This window comes from Aulonocara sp. 'chitande type north' Nkhata Bay, linkage group LG10, assembly GCF_057382095.1.
Source record: "Aulonocara sp. 'chitande type north' Nkhata Bay isolate Kocher_YH1m ecotype deep benthic linkage group LG10, A_spYH_male_GT1.1, whole genome shotgun sequence".
Lineage (NCBI taxonomy): Eukaryota > Metazoa > Chordata > Actinopteri > Cichliformes > Cichlidae > Aulonocara > Aulonocara sp. 'chitande type north' Nkhata Bay.
In genome coordinates, this window is record NC_141353.1 from 30313252 (window position 1) to 30329134 (window position 15883).

The following is a 15883-nucleotide window of genomic DNA, read 5'->3' on the forward strand; positions in this document are numbered from 1 at the left end:
TAGTAAAGCTGGGGAACAGTAAATTACATATTCTTCAGTGGCCAGGTCAGTTACCTGATCGGAGCCTAACAGAGCTGAAGACAGCTGCAGTAAACACCTGGCAGAGCATTTCAAGATATAAAAAACAATCCTTGGAAGTTTTTCCATTTTTTGAGCCTCTGAAAATCAGGGACTGTGTCTTAAAATTGCAGTTAACGCAAAATCTTTTAAATTAAAGCTGAAAGTCTGCACTTCCGCTGCATATTGGTTTATTTGCACACAACTCAGTTGATTTTAAAATTACAGGCAAAAGCACAAAACTGTCAGTCCAAATACTTATGGACCTAACTTCTTCACTCTTTCCCCCTTGGACGTCTCGGAAACCCTCGTTTCAGCCCTGCTTTTAGAACAAATTGACCGACTGAGCATGAGAGGTTAGTGAGGGTGTTCCACGTCTTCACCGACGTATACTGAGGTGTCAAAACCCGTCTTTGAGGGTACGGAGAGGTCGTCAAATGTTGCCCTTGTGGGGGAAAGTGTTAAGAAAAATGTTTGCTTAGCGTGAGATAAAAACACAGGACCAGCTGCTCCATTAGACGAGCATTTGCAAATAAAATCTGTTGGCATGAAAACCTGATTTAAAAAAGGCGTTTGGCATGGGTGTGTTTGCTTGTGACTGTGCTGAGTTCATTTAAACAAATAATAAATAAAGCCCTGTGTTTGTTGACTCTCTTTAATAGTTGCACATGCTGCCTAATGAAGGATCAGAGGACGGCGTTTATGGTTGTGGTGAAAAATGTTTCAGTTTTGGCTGAAAATCAGCTGCTTAGTTAACCAAGGACTTTTTAAAGTTTATAAGTATCTGATTATCATTATCCACCGTCCATTAAAAAAACACTTGTGTGCTTTCACTTTGATAACGTGGCCATATCATGTGCTCTTTGTGCAAAAACGTTTATCTGCTGTCTGATTTATCTTCTCAGTAACGTACAATACAAAACGTACCTCGATGACTTCCAGGTCTTCCTTGCTCCTCTGCGCCGTGAGGCCCTGCAGGCAGCTGAACTGCTGCGGCTTCGAGTGGGAGTGATGCATGGTGGCCCCGGAGCTGCTGATGAACTGGCCCGAGTCCAGCGTGCCGGACACGGCCTGGACCTCCAAAGCTTTCCCCAGAGGGCCGCAATCGCTGGAGGAATCCACCACCATGGGCTCCGTGCTTGGATCGATCTCCGCCTCCATCATGGAGATCTTCAGGATGTCCGACACTGAGGGCTTGTCTCCAGAAGGCCCGGAGCTGGACTCTGGGATCAGTTTGGCAGAAGCCTCCCCGCTGCTGAAGACGGGCGACGAGTGGTGGGAACTGCCAAAGGTAATCTTGGTGACGGTGGCACTCTGCGTGATGATTGGCTGCTGCAGTGACAAATTAGAAGAAGTACTTGTTATTACTGAATTACTACAGCTGACCTCTGGCAGGAGGAGAGACAGTAACCAAAGCAGGTCCTGATAAGAAGATCATAATGAACTGAAATGATAATCAAAGGCACGTATGCAGGCTCTGTACGTGCTACAGCTCAGCCAAAGACAAGATAAGTGTTCATATTTAAAAGTCAGATAGTAGGAAAGCTTGCTGTATGGCTCACAAGCTCCAAATATACAGACACCGAGCTCTTGCTTCAGTCCAACTGTGACAAATGAGCTGATTTGTTATTTGTTCTGGCCACCAATCGGCCTTTGGTTGCCGTGACAGATAACAGAGAGAAGCAGCAGCTGCAGCCAGCATTAGCACAGCCATAAATTAATTTCCCCTTGTTTATCAGTGTGTCACATGAGGGGAAAAAAACAAAAAAAACAAGAGGTTCATTCCATTTGGCTCAAACGTAGGGAAATCCCAGCACCGAAACATGCACTGCTTATTATTAGATGCTGAGAATTACTTGGGAATGCTGTGGATTCCCTTTTGTAGACTCAGGGAAGCTTTTAAGAACAATAATCCAAGTTGGAATTTTGAACATGTCTAGAGGAACGGTGTCAAACTCGTTTTAATTCACGGGCCAAAACCATGAGCCAAAAGTTAAATACACCCTTTGCCACATTTAACTTCATAATGTGTCATTTTTATAACTACTTAGAAATGAACAGGAAGTTTACACATGATATAAAAAGCACATTCCCTTTCTTTACTAGATTCACACCTCCACATTAACATCTACAAAACCACACGTTGGGTTTTCATTAATAATGAAAGTATGTCACATTGTTTAGTGATGTTCAGCATTTAAATTACCTCAGTTTGAACTTTGAATTCACTTCTATTCTTGTATTGGATTACAACGACACCATGCAATTAAAATAGAGAAAGCGGGCTTTGAAGGCTTCATTCTGGGCCCTGACCCACATTTGCCATCGGTGCTCTACAGTGATGTTATTGAAATACTGCTCACCGTTTTTAATAGATGTACAGCAGTTATTTAATGCACTGAGCAGCAAAATGCAGCTGATCTCTTTTGATAAACATAAGGTGTCACTCAAATTGATATCGCCCCCTGGGAGAGTGGGAGATAAAAAGGGGAGGCTGGGTGTAGGCCTCTCCCTTTTATCTCCTAGTCATGGGACTGGATGTATGTGTTTGTGGTCGTGGATCGGGACAGAAGTGAAAATCCACTCACGTGTCACCCTCGACAGGTTTTATCAGGTGACTTAACAGGAAGTCATCATGACAAAATAAAAGAGAGAAGCTGTGGGCATCAGCTGCCTCTGGAAATTTACTCCTGGTGAGCAGGTGTAAAATCCACTCACCTGGCTGGAGGCGGTTTTGTCGGTGCTGACGGGGTGGTGTGCCTGCAGCGGAGGAGGGTGGGACATTGAGGTGTGCAGGGGCCGGTGGTGGGATGTGGGGGCCTGCTGGAGCTTCGGGAGCTGTGGCGTCAACATGGGCTTGGTTGGCGTGCTCGGAGTGGTGGCCTTGGCCCCGGCTGGGGTCGGTGCGCTCACAGGTCTGTCTTTAGGGCTCTGGGTTAATGTTTGGGGTTTGGGCTGACTCTGCTCTCGTAGCTTGGGGATTTTCTTAGTCAGAAGAGGAGTAGAAGGGAAGGTGGTGGAGGAAGAGGAAGGCTGGCTGATCTGAGGTTTGCTCTGCAGCTGCGGTGGCGTCTGCTGGGTGGACGTGGAGGTGGAAGGGTGCCGGCTCTGCTCGGCCTCAGCCTGGCTCAAAGGCGGCGGCTGAGCGCTTGCAGAGTGGGCGGGTTGCTTGGTGGGTTCTGAAGCTGGTTGGGTGGAGCGGTAGAACAAGCCTGTCTGGGGGTCCAAAGTGTCTCCTTCCAACTCTCCCGCCTCTAATACAGCCTCAGGTTTACCATGACTGTCAGAGTGCTGGAAAAAAGACACATACATGACGCTGTTAACGGTCAGCAGGACAAAAATACGACACAGGAGAATTTTATGGAGAAAAGACTGTACAGAAAGATGGACGTAGCCATTGCTCATCCAATTGATTTGCGCTGTATTGTTTTTTCCATCTTGACTTTTTGAAACAAGATGCACCATTGAAGTGTGGCTCTGACTGAGAAACGAGGAGCACTGTGCACTGATACATAGTGACCTGACAATCAAAAGGTAGACCCGCCCTAAAGCGTTCCCTGCTGTATCATTCCTCTGGAGGCTAACGAGAACCTAACCCATTTACTAAATTCATTCATGTTGCATTCAAAAAGGCTTGAAAGTAGCAACTGAGCCCATAAACTAATCCGGAAAATGTTTTCCGAGGTCTTGGATGAAGTAGGGCTGTTATTTTCCACGCACAGGAGGACAGATACGATTTTTTTTTAAGATAAGAGCAATATTGGAATATGTCAATTAACTAACTGAGCATTTTATGGCTTACAGTGTTTTCTGAAAACCGTAAGTAGTGACCAAAAGACGATACTAATATTAATGAGTGTTTTTAAGTTGATTTTAAAGATTAGGCACAAGAATATTGATAAATCATTAATTTGTAGAGGTGGGAATCACCATATATCCCACGATGCGATATTATCACGATACTTAACGCACGATACGATATTATTGCAATTTTTAAAAATATTTTGCGATATTCAGATTCTGTACATAAAGGTAAACTTTATCAATATTCATTTTATCTAATATCAAAGTCTCACACTCAGTCTTTCTCTCATTTCAGTCAGTTTTATTGTTGACAAACTGAACGGTTTGTATTACAGTCTAGTCCAACTTAACTGAATGCATCCATCTGGTACAATTATAGCTATTCTGAACTATGCAATTTATGATAACTATGCAGCCCATTCAGCAACTGAAGAATTTGACAGTAAATTAAAACAAAATATAATTTTACATTAAATAAAAAAGTTTTAAACTTAATTTAAATAAAACATGTCTTAAATTAAAATAAGTAAACGGTCATGTTTATTGCTGCCAAAAAAAAGTTAAACACATTTGGACAGTGAAGGAATGTCAGGATTCTTGCTCAGAAAAAAAGAGCTGATCCAAATGCTCTGAAGTCAGAGTTCCAGTCCACAAAAACTTTTTTTGTAACAAAATATCGATTTCTGCTGTCCCTGTATCGATACATTATTAGCAAACAAAATATCACGATACTACACAGTATCGATTTTTTCCCCCACCCCTATTAATTTGTGCGTGGAATGTTCATACACATTATGCATAGATGGGCCAATGTCCTGTGGAGAGACAAGACTGATGTGGAGATGTTTGGCCATAATCCATAGCACCGTGTTTGCGGAAAAACAGACGCTGCACATCAGCACAAACACTGCATACCAACTGTCAGCACGGCAGAGGATGGCTTATTGATTTGGGTTTGTTTCACAGCCACAGGACCTGGGCACCTTGCAGCCACTGAGTAAGGTATGCATGAAGCCATCTGTTTGACACTTCAAGCTTGGATCATGTAACAGGACCGTGATTCCAAGCACAGCAGGAAATCTACAAGACAAAGTCCAGACCTCAATCTGATGGTAAAGCTGTGGCAGAACCTTAAGAGAGCTGTGCACAACTGAATGATCAGTGAACTGAAGCAACTTTGTAAAGAAGAGTGGGCCAAATTTCTCCACAATGATGTGAGACAAAGTAACGCACTGATAGAAGTCATACAGAAAACAGCAACTCATGTTATTGCTGCTAAAGGTGGACCTACAAGCTACTGAATCACGTGGATTAATTAGATTTTCACAGGAAGTCCATAAAGGGGATGTTTATTTAATTTAAAAGGTTCTCTGTGCAACATTAAAAAACCCATCAAACTCAACTGTTTGTTTTTATACTTTTTCAAAAGCTGAAGACGCTGCACTTTGTGGCAACTTGCTCTCGGTTTCTGTCCTCTGACACCAAACAATTGTTTAAAAAAAAACAAACAAACATGGAAACCAAGACAATAACTGCAATATAAATAAGAAAAAAAACTGCACTGCCATGCTTTCACAAAGAACAAGAGAAAAATTCCCAGGAAGCATTTTGTCTCCGGTGGTAATCCACCAAACCAGATGAAAGGTTTGCATTGAAACTACTACTTTCACGCAGAGAAACCGTTCCCGTGAAAGCAGTTTACACCAGTTTTCTGTGGATCGGAGAGGAGCTCAGATATATTTGTAGAACAAATGACACAAGATTTGACCCGTTTCTCTGCAACACATTTATACATTGATATTTATTTTGTACCCTTAAGACCAAAGTCCAACCCTCACCACGTGTGACGCTGGAGCCGCAGAGGAGACAGCAGCAGGTTTGGTTACCACAGCAACTGTGCTTGTTTTATATGGCTTCCCCAGCTGCTGACTGGAGGACATAACCACCTCTTCATCCTGCGAGGGCACTCCCACTCTGGTGGCTTTTCCTGCAGTGAAATTAGTCATTCTGTCAGATGATGAGGTATTAAAAGTAGTAGTGGGTTTCACACACACACTTCAGCTTCCGTCACTAAATGACCTAAAAAGGAGAACCATGTTTCACAAGCTGCCCACTGCGAGGTTTTAGTTTGAACTGTATTTCATTCCACTGAAATCATGACTGGCACCAAAAACAGGAACTGCAAAGTGCTGAATGAAGCATGATGGAGAGGACTACCTCCTGCGATGTATTCAGCGGTGGGTTCAGCCTCTGAGGTAGAGGGTTTGGGGGATTCAGGGCTGGGCTTCTTCTCCTGGGCCAACTGGATGGGCACAGCCATCTGGCTAAGGTCGATGGTGTGCTGCCTGGGTTTGGATTCTCCCTTTTCCTTCACTGTCAAGACGAACAACAGTGAAATTCAGCATCATTTACCAATTCAGTCATGTTTACAGCTCATATTCACTGTTAACTTCATCTGATTATTTCCAACTTGTGCTCGACGTTAGGCCCGAGCGAGGGCTAGCAGACAGAAACTGTTCCTATAAATGTGCATTTAAAGTTTCAGGGTTTTTTGGCACCATGCCTGTATACGCCGGGGTTAGAGCGCCAACTTTCTCTCTGAGCAATCACCTTAGTTTTAAATCCAGCTGATTTTTGTTTTTGACACTTGAACGGAAAGTTCTGTTTGCCTGCATAATCCAGATTTCAGTGGTGCAGACCAGCTGCTTGACTTATTTGGCTCGAGCGTCTCAGTAAATAGCATAGTTTAGTAACACTAAAGCAGATAAAGCAAGTGTTAGCTTGACTAACTGTAGGCTATATTTAGACTTGCTGAGAGAGCTGCTAAGCACCACAAAATACAGCCTACACTCAAACTGACACTTTTAAATTGGCTAAAACACATTTTGACGCATAACTTCATAACAGCAGTGTGTTTAACATCTGTGTCTGCGGCATGTAGTGATTCTCCCCTTCACTCTTAACCTGGAAGAAGTGAGCAGCGAGTGGGCGAAAGTTCCAGCGCACTGGTTACCTGTTTGCAAAGTCACAGGTGGAGAAACTTATAACTGCTAATAAAGCTGGGAGGCAGTCTTTTTTCCGTAGAAATGCAAAAAAACAAAAGAAAAACCCCTAAAAAAACCCAATGATAACATTGTAAATAGCATGTTCATGATACGATACACCTTTGAGGTCTGGTGTACCATTTGCCACAAGAAGCTCTTTGTTATCACAGATATAATTTGTGTTTTGATTGTTGAATCCAAGCTAACACGGAGGCGTGGACAGGAAACTACAGAAAGTCGCTGAACCGCAAACAGGCATCTTGTAAAACAGGTTAAGTTGACTGTGTGGAAACCCTTTTTATAGAAACGTAATCAAAGCACAATAGTTTCTTTACTCGGTGGTGTGCAACTCTTTTTGCTGACTAGCTAAAAACCGTGGAGGCTCCATGAACGTGCATTTCACTTAAGCGTTTCAAAAGTAAGTAAAGGTTGACTGCCACATCGGTTTTGGAACAGCTGGAACAAATTAAAACCGTTTCTTATAATAAGGAAGATCTGCTTTCCTGGCAGAATCGGGGGGAAACAACAACAAAATAATTACGATAAATATCTGTGTTTTTTCTGTGAATCACATCTCAGGTTTTTTTTCGTAACAGGGAAGTTATATTAGATCTCAGAGATATATACAATTAAAACTCCATAAAGCACTTTTAATGTGCATACAGACGAAAAAAAAAAAAAAAAAAGCAAATTGGGGGATTATACCCCTGAGCTGCTGGGCTTTTAATTTGAAACATATGTGCAGGAAGTGTTGAGTTACACTGTCTCCTCTTAAAAAAAAAATCCAAACAAACTGCAAAGTAAAACCAGAATTGGGATAAATGAATATGTGAGACCAATATTAACGATAAATTGAGCACCAGAGCGACGAGTACGGCAGTTTTTGGACCGCTATGCTGCAGAAATATACTCTATAAACTCAAATATGATACTATGACCTAAAACAGATGCCTTTAACCCTCCGAGGTCTAAAAAAAACACCCCCCCCCCCCCCCAAAAAAAACAAGACATCATCCAAACACAGGGTTAGGTTAGATTAGATGGACCTCATTTCGTTAATGTGATCTCATTTTAAAAACATACAAAAAGCTCGTTGTCTCCAGTTCATGACAGCTTTATAAAAATTTATGTATTTTGAGTATTAACGCTCTAAAGAGTTTTACAGACAGCACTGGGTATTACCTTCATTATGGATCAGGTTTTGCGCACTAAACAGCAATTACCTCTTTGGGAATTTTCACTCACAGCCAGATAAATGCTATCGGCTGCTCCGCCGTGCCGCTAATGTGAGTATTTAAATATTTTAAAAAAATTCCCACCTTCAAATATTCCATGGGAAACCTTTACCTTTGCATTTGCTTACATCAGTCCTGTTCCACAGGTCTACCATCCAATGAACTCAGTATCTAAGCAAAGCCTCGAGCACGAAATGCATAATTACTGTTGGCCAGCAGCTCTTCGTGCTTCAGCAGTTTCAGGAATGTGTTGAAAATTAGTTTGACACTTGAGGCGAACACCTCCTGTGTTTGTATTTCTGATGAAGCTGAAGCATTCGAGCTGTTTTTTTCGAGCTCCTCTGAACTCTGCTGAATCAGCATGTGCACTGGTGGTAAACCCCCACCTCTCCTCTCCTCTTCCTGTGACACCTGCAGCTTTTTCTGTGACGTGATGGCTCACCTGATATCTGCTGAAGTTCAAGAAGAGCTTTTATGGTGGAAGTGGCCGACTGGGATTCCCCGCCAGATACCTCCTGGTAGATGATGGTGGGGCTGGACTCCACAGCTACTTCCTGCTCAGTCCAATCCTGCTCTCTGGAGGACACCACGTGCACTACAGGCTGCGCTTCTGAGGAGCGGACAGTTTTTGTTTTTTTAAACCAGCGGTTACACATCACATTTCAGTCAACAATCCTGAGGCAAACACCACAGAAGCAGTAGTTTATCTCCAATCTCTGCGTCATGGGAAAAGTAAAGGGAGGCATACCTTGAGCGCTGCCCTGGACAGCCTCGCTGACTAAGCTGCTGGCCTCTGCGAGGCTGCCGGCATCATCCTTTGTGGCCCCGTCCTGGCCTGGGGTCTGACCCTGACTCAGTTCGGCGGAGCGGGTCACCTGCTGCAGCGTCTCAGTGACCAGCTGCCGGGTCTGCTCGCTCACCACCGCTGTCTGGAAGACCGGCTTCGGTTTGATGAGAACCTGCAGGAAACCAGAGGAGCATACAGTGTCCTGAAAGCTGTTGACTGGTGTATGCTCCTCATTATACTTGATAAGGAACTATAGTCCTAATGAGTGAAAACACAAGCCTGAAAGCAAGCGTTTGCCTCTGTAACCTCCTGTTGTGGCAGGCCAGATGTTTCAATATCCGTTCAGACTTCCACTACTTTCCATCTTTCTTTCCATCTCTCTCTCTTCCTCCACGCAGTCGGTCACAACGAGTCTTTCAATGTTAACATTTTACAATCTTTTCACTCACTTTTTTATATCAATAACACATCAAAGGTCAAACCAGAATGTCGACACACATTTTTATTGATCTGCACTAAACAACCTCTTTATCACCTGGCTTGTTATCACTTCTTCTTTTTACTTTATTGTAACACAAGAGCACTTTTGATGCCATCTTTGCATCATGACGCCTGTGATTTCTTGGCTGCTGTTGTGTGGGATGTGTTCTGCTTTGCACTAAGCCTTACTGGGATGTAACTGCCTCCATCGCCCTAATCCAACGCTTTTACGCAGTTTTTCTGTTTTTTAATAATAATAATAATAATAATAATAATAATAATAATAATGGATTGCATTTATACAGCGCTTTTTGAGACCCTCAAAGCGCTTTACAATTCCATGATTCATTCACACACTGGTGGAGGCAGCTACAGTTGTAGCCACAGCTGCCCTGGGGCAGACTGACAGAAGCGAGGCTGCCATATCGCGCCATCGGCCCCTCTGGCCAACACCAGTAGGCGGTAGGTGAAGTGTCTTGCACACGGACACAACGACCGAGACTGTCCGAGCCGGGGCTCGAACCGGCAACCTTCCGATTACAAGACGAACTACCAACTCTTGAACCATGATCGCCCTTTTTTTGTTTTTTTTGTTTTTTTTTAAGTAAGACAACATTCGATCAGGGATGTTTTGCTTCCACGAGCGTCTCTAGCTTGCTTGCCACCATCCTCGCACACCATCAGTGAGCTTCACCTGACTGAACCCGTCAGGGCTCCTTTTCTTTATATGTTACACTGTAATAACTCCCACTGTCTGGCATCTGTTTGAACAGAGTCACCTTCGGCTGAACTTTTATAAATGATATAGAATTTGCCTCTCTGTGGGAAATGGAAAATTAGGTTAAGTACACAGTGACTCAGTGGTTCCTCAGTAGCATTCAGGAACCATAGGCCCATGTTGCAAATCTGCTGCGTCACAATTGTGTAAAGATTTGTGCGCAAGATCTGACGTGTTAGGCGTTGTTCCTACGACGTCATTATTAATGCTTTTCATGGGTTCTTATTACAAAAGGCTCAAGTTATGTCATAGCTTTGCATGTTCCAGGAAGAATACTACTTCCCCTTAATATGGCCTCAAAATAATGCACAACTAATGTGATAACGTAGGCAAAGCAGTTGTGTCATGTAGTAGTCCGCAGACGAGACAGCCTTGAGTTATTTTTGAAAAGGTAGATTTCTGAAAACTAAAACTAGACTAATTGAAATAAAATAAGTCAAACCTGACTTTTCGGTGCTTTTTGACGGGACATAAATTCCAATCTCCCAGGTGAAAGGAACCCACAAATCCACCACAACCTGTTAAACTGATTCAAATCTTTGCATCGTGGTGTTTACGGTTTTCCCTTAAAGCTGGCCTTGGAACCACATCATCATACGTGAGCACCAGATGCATCACACACGCACAACATCTACCAGGGATAGCCCTCCTGGAAGAATCCTGTCATTTATATTCTCTCATTAAAAGGGAGACTCCTTTGCAGTTTTATTACAAAACTAAACACAGAGGACAGGATTACCATGAACCGGTGCAGAGAAACGGAGACGGATTGGCATGAGAATAAAACTGGCCACCTTTAACATAGTTTACTGTGTGCACAAATGGAGAAACACAACTGTGTGGGTGCAACTCTCACTGCTTATGTGCAGACACACTGTTGCTGCTGCCAGGAAGTGCTTCCTTCCCTCTTAATGGTAACAAGAGATGGCTACACCAGCGAGTGCACCATTGGTCAAGCCATCCTCATCTTTACAGTTCTTCTAAGGCTTCTCGGTTGTTGTTACAAGTGTAACCCTGGTTAAGGATAATAATAATAATAACATGTATAAAGATATAGTAGATTCTTTTTTAATTTTTTTATACTTCAGATTTATTTGTGTTGTGTAGTCCAATGGCGAGTAAAATGTTCCAAAATATGTGCACCATCTAAAGAGTCTGTTCTGAATGACAATGAAGTGGCTATTTTATGTAGTGGGCTAATAACAGCCTCCACAGCCAGCTTAATGTTTGGGGGATCCCCCTCAAGAAAAGAGAAATTCTAAAAACTTTTTTTGCAAATAAACAATAACATAAAATATCTGATGGCGAGGCCTGATAAAAAACAATTTAACAAAAAACCCAGAGAGCGTGCAGCTCTTAAATGTCCCATAAGGCTAATTTGTCATTAGTGACACAATAAAGTTCACTTTATAAATAAAGCACAGCTTTGCCTCGAGTCAGACGGCTTATCGGAGGCAGCAAGTTGCTTCTTATCAAACATTTTACAGCGGAGTTAGTCGGAAGACGTTATTTAGACTACGAGTTTCTTACTCATGAACGCTGACATTAGCTGAGTCATTTTTCCGTCTGCTTCAGCGGCTGCTGAGTAACTAGGTCATAAACGTCGAAACTGACTGCTTGAGAAAAACAGTTTAAATATTACAGAAACTGGAAACAAACTTTGGTAAACAGGTGTCATGTTCGTCACTGGAAAAGAGAAAAGAGACGCTGGTATTTAAGCCAGTTAAGAAAATGTGGCAATTAGTGGTTTCACTCCAACTGCACAGCAGATTAGCACTGTGGGTGTTTAACTCGGTAACTACAGTACTCATTACTCACTGACCACAGTTTCCCCTCGATGACTAAAAACGAACCTTGAATTCTGAATTTAGACCTTTTTTTTGAGAAGTCTGATATTGAAACAATGACAAAGTATTTGTGAATCAATCTGAAAAAGACAAAGAAAAAAAAATCTGCAGAACTTGTGATTTATGTTTTTGTTATTAGAGAGATATTTTTAACACTGTGTGGCTGACAGCTCGTGTTTTCATTAACCCTTCACTCTAACTTTGTGTGTTTGCAGCACAAAACGACCTGGAAACCAGCGTAGTGGGACTTACCCTCTCAGAATATTTCTGACAATTTTATCTTGAATTCAAATTCCCCCAAAAGGTCTTGAAATATCAGGCGGAGGCTGCAGGCTTTAGTCTGAACAACCTTTTTGTGGGTGTTTCTTCTTAAATTACTATATATGCTTTCGCTAGTCATTTAACATCTGTCAGAAATCTAAGAATTTCTCCAGAAGTTTTCAAAAATAGACAAAATAAAACCCCCCTAGGAACTGAAAGAGGTCAACGACAGTGGCAAAAAACAAATTAGAGCTCAGGAGATACTAATAGCATACAAAAAACAAAAAGTCCACTGGCCACAATACCTGTGTCACCTCACTCTGCAGTTCCCCTCTGGTGAGCTTTAGCCTCTTTCAGCTCACTGTTTTGGCTTTTACAACCTCCAGTTTGAATTCAGGCTCAGCTAAAGTCACATTACACACAGATTCAACAAGTTGCTCCCTCGGAGATAATGGTCCATATTGGCATGACAGCATCACACAGTTGCTGCACATCCTGCTGCACCAGATCCCAAAGGTTCTCTAGTGGAGTGAAATCTGGTGACTGTGGAGGCCATTTGAGGACAGTGAACTCATTGTCATGTTCAAGAAACAAGATGATCTGAGCTTTGTGACATCCTGCTGGACGCAACAACACTCAGGCTGTGGTGTTCAAAATGTTCAGCAGAAAGTCTGACCCCCCCACAGCATTACACCAGCATCAAGAGCAGCTCTGAGCCTTTGATAGAAAGTGGGACTTAACCATGCTTTAATGTTATTTGTGTACTGCCCAATAAATTCTGACCCTACAATCCAAATTGCAGCAGAAATTGAGACCAGGCAATGTTTTTCCAATTGTGTACTGTCCAATTTTGCTGAGCCTGTGCGAACTGTAACCTGAATTTTCTGTTTTCAGATGTCAGGTGATCTTCTGCTGCTGTAGCCCACCTGCTCTTCTGCATACCTTGTTTGTAACAACTGATTATTTGAGTAACTGTTGCCTTCCTATCAGCCTGAAGCAGTCTGGCCATTCTCCACAGACCTCTGACATCAACAAGGCACGGCCACTGACAAGATATGTTCTCTTTTTCCAAGAGAATCCAAGTAGATCAGCAGTTTATGGACTGCTCAGATGAGCCCATCTGGCACTGACAATCATGTCACTTAAATCACTTGTCTTCCTCAGTCTGATGCTCAATTTAAACCACATCCCTACATGCACTGAGTTGCTGCCGTCTGACTGGATGATTAGAGATGTCCACTAAAAAGCAATAGAACAAGTGTACCTATTAAAGTGGCCCATAAGTATGTTCTTGGTGAAAAAAGTAATGAAACATCGAAAGGTTTTTAATTACTGTGGGGAAAAAAAAAATCAGTGGACACAATTTGTGGGTCACATCTTTCAACTGACGCATCTGCCTCCCTGTTTCTCTGTGTGTGCTTGATGTCCAGACACGTATCCCTTTTGATAACACGATCAACTTAAGGGCGATAACATGTCAGTGTTGTGGTTACAGCTCGTTGCTGTGCTCAGACAATTGGCTAATGCAGGTATAATACAGCAGGCCAGAAACATGATCATGTCACAATGCAGTCTGCAGCTGTTTGACCAACAGCAGCAGATCAAATAACTACCACAGCATTCAGCTCTGTGTGATAAGGGGAAGTTGAGGGAGAAACAGGAAAGGTAAGTGTTAAAGCTCCTGCTATACATCTGCCTATAGAACAAGGGGATTTTTTCCCCTTCTGCTTAAGTAGCTGTACATTGATTTTAAATAACCACATCTCACTTCTCTGGAAACATCCAGCGCAGGTGACTGACCTACTGAGCTCCATGAAAAGCACTCTTCTCCTTCTTGAGCAGATCTGTTCCCATTTTCAGAGGAAGAAACCCATACCCATTACTCTTAAGATAAACATGGCTCTTCCTGCACTTATATCACATGACCCTTGCGGTTACTTGTCAGTCAAAAGGTCACATGATTATCCACCCGATGTTTGTCATGTGATAACCTCAGCGGGCTGCGGTCAACCAGTTTGTAATGATGATATTTACATTTTATTAAACAAATATGGTGGAAAAAAAAAACCAACACGTCTCACCTGCGTCTTGCCCTGCTGCCCGTAAACGATCTTGGTCGGGATGATTTTGGTGGCGGTGGCCTGGGACCCGGAGCTCATGCCTTTGGGCTGGGTGACGATCATTTTAGTGATGGGTCTGGAGGCGGTGATGATTGCAGGTTTGGTCCCCTGAACTGCCTGAAGGCCCTTTTCCCCCTGCAGCATACGCAGCAAGCTCATTAGGATTCTTTTTAGCCAAATTCAAATTAAAAACAAAACAAAACAAAAAAACGAATAAAACTGAATAAAAGAAAAAGAAGCACGAATTGCAAGAAACCTAATTTAAAACATAAATTTGTGGGAACCCATACTCACTGACCAAATCTGGTGGGAACTATAGACTTCCAACCTCCCCCCCCCCCGTTTCCACTAATTTCACCACTGAGTCAATCCCCATAGACTCCCACATTACAATTCCCAACTTTAAAGATCAAACTGTTTACAGTCACGCACAAAAACATGTTTTTTGGTCTCTATAGATAGGTTCCCCCTTCACAATAACTGTACAGGGGTTGAAATTTCTTTTAGAACTCATGTACTTGGATGAGGTTTAACATTAGCAGGGCAGCCATAGGCAGCTGTTCAAACACTGAACCTCCCGACTGTTCGTTGCCTGTTGATGGTTTTTTTTTTTTTTGCAGTTTTCTGACAAATAACATGACCTGTTGTGAGCACAGCCCATACAAAAAGTTTGTACTTCTGACTTGGTGACTGAAATTCAAATTTTTCCCATGACAGATTTGTCCGTCTAAGGATTGCAGCCATTCAACCATTGCTAGCGTTAGTTAACGTTACACATGGGTAACTTCAAAAGACCAACAAGGCAGCAGCCAAAAGGCCAGGAACCACTGTCTTTCATATGTGTCGCGGATAATTACAACAAAATAAAATGACACGACCAAGGCAAAAACTGTGGTATTTTGTAAATATAATAATAAACGCAAATTCACTGTGTAATTGTGTAACAGCGTCCTCCTGAAATGCCCCAATAACATTGAGAGTAACATCCTCCTCTCTGCCCCTTAATGGTCTCTGGTCGCTATGGTAACACGCAAATATTTCTTTCAAAATAAGACGCAAAACTACAACACGGGAAAAGACCCAGAGAAACCGAGTTAATGATAAAAACCCTGAAAACCATAAACTTCACACCCGAGCCTCAACTCTCGCGGCTGGTACCAAACAGCTCATGGTCCGGTACCGGCCCGTGGCCCAGGGTTGGGGACCGCTGATATAAAACATCTGAAATAATTACAATGGTCGTTACATTTTCAGAAATATTGACCTCTAACCTTCACCTTGAGGTTGAGGTCACAGAAATTCAAACTCATCAGCCATTTTTAGACGACACACCTATGGTACTGTTTTGAAAATCCTACTTTGCCTTGTTCTCGAGTTATCCAGTACAATGACCAAAGTGGCTAAAGATGTCTAATAGAGGTTTAGTTTCTGAAGATCACCATTAGCTGCAGAAACGCAGCAGCTATTCTT

The 15883-nt window shown here is 42.6% G+C and overlaps 1 protein-coding gene across 5 annotated transcripts in view; it reads right to left on the minus strand.

Moving 5' to 3' along the window:
- The window catches only part of emsy (EMSY transcriptional repressor, BRCA2 interacting), a 28582-nt gene that overhangs the window by 2240 nt on the left and 10459 nt on the right, over window positions 1–15883 (minus strand). For all 5 annotated transcript variants that reach the window (XM_086309475.1, XM_086309476.1, XM_086309474.1 and 2 more), the window contains 7 exons: window positions 14375–14548; window positions 8889–9099; window positions 8583–8750; window positions 6079–6234; window positions 5700–5848; window positions 2776–3348; window positions 985–1389 (listed from right to left, as the gene is read on the minus strand). In XM_086309475.1, coding sequence (XP_086165601.1) covers window positions 985–1389; window positions 2776–3348; window positions 5700–5848; window positions 6079–6234; window positions 8583–8750; window positions 8889–9099; window positions 14375–14548 — 1836 coding nt within the window. The remainder of the gene's footprint in view (window positions 1–984; window positions 1390–2775; window positions 3349–5699; window positions 5849–6078; window positions 6235–8582; window positions 8751–8888; window positions 9100–14374; window positions 14549–15883) is intronic.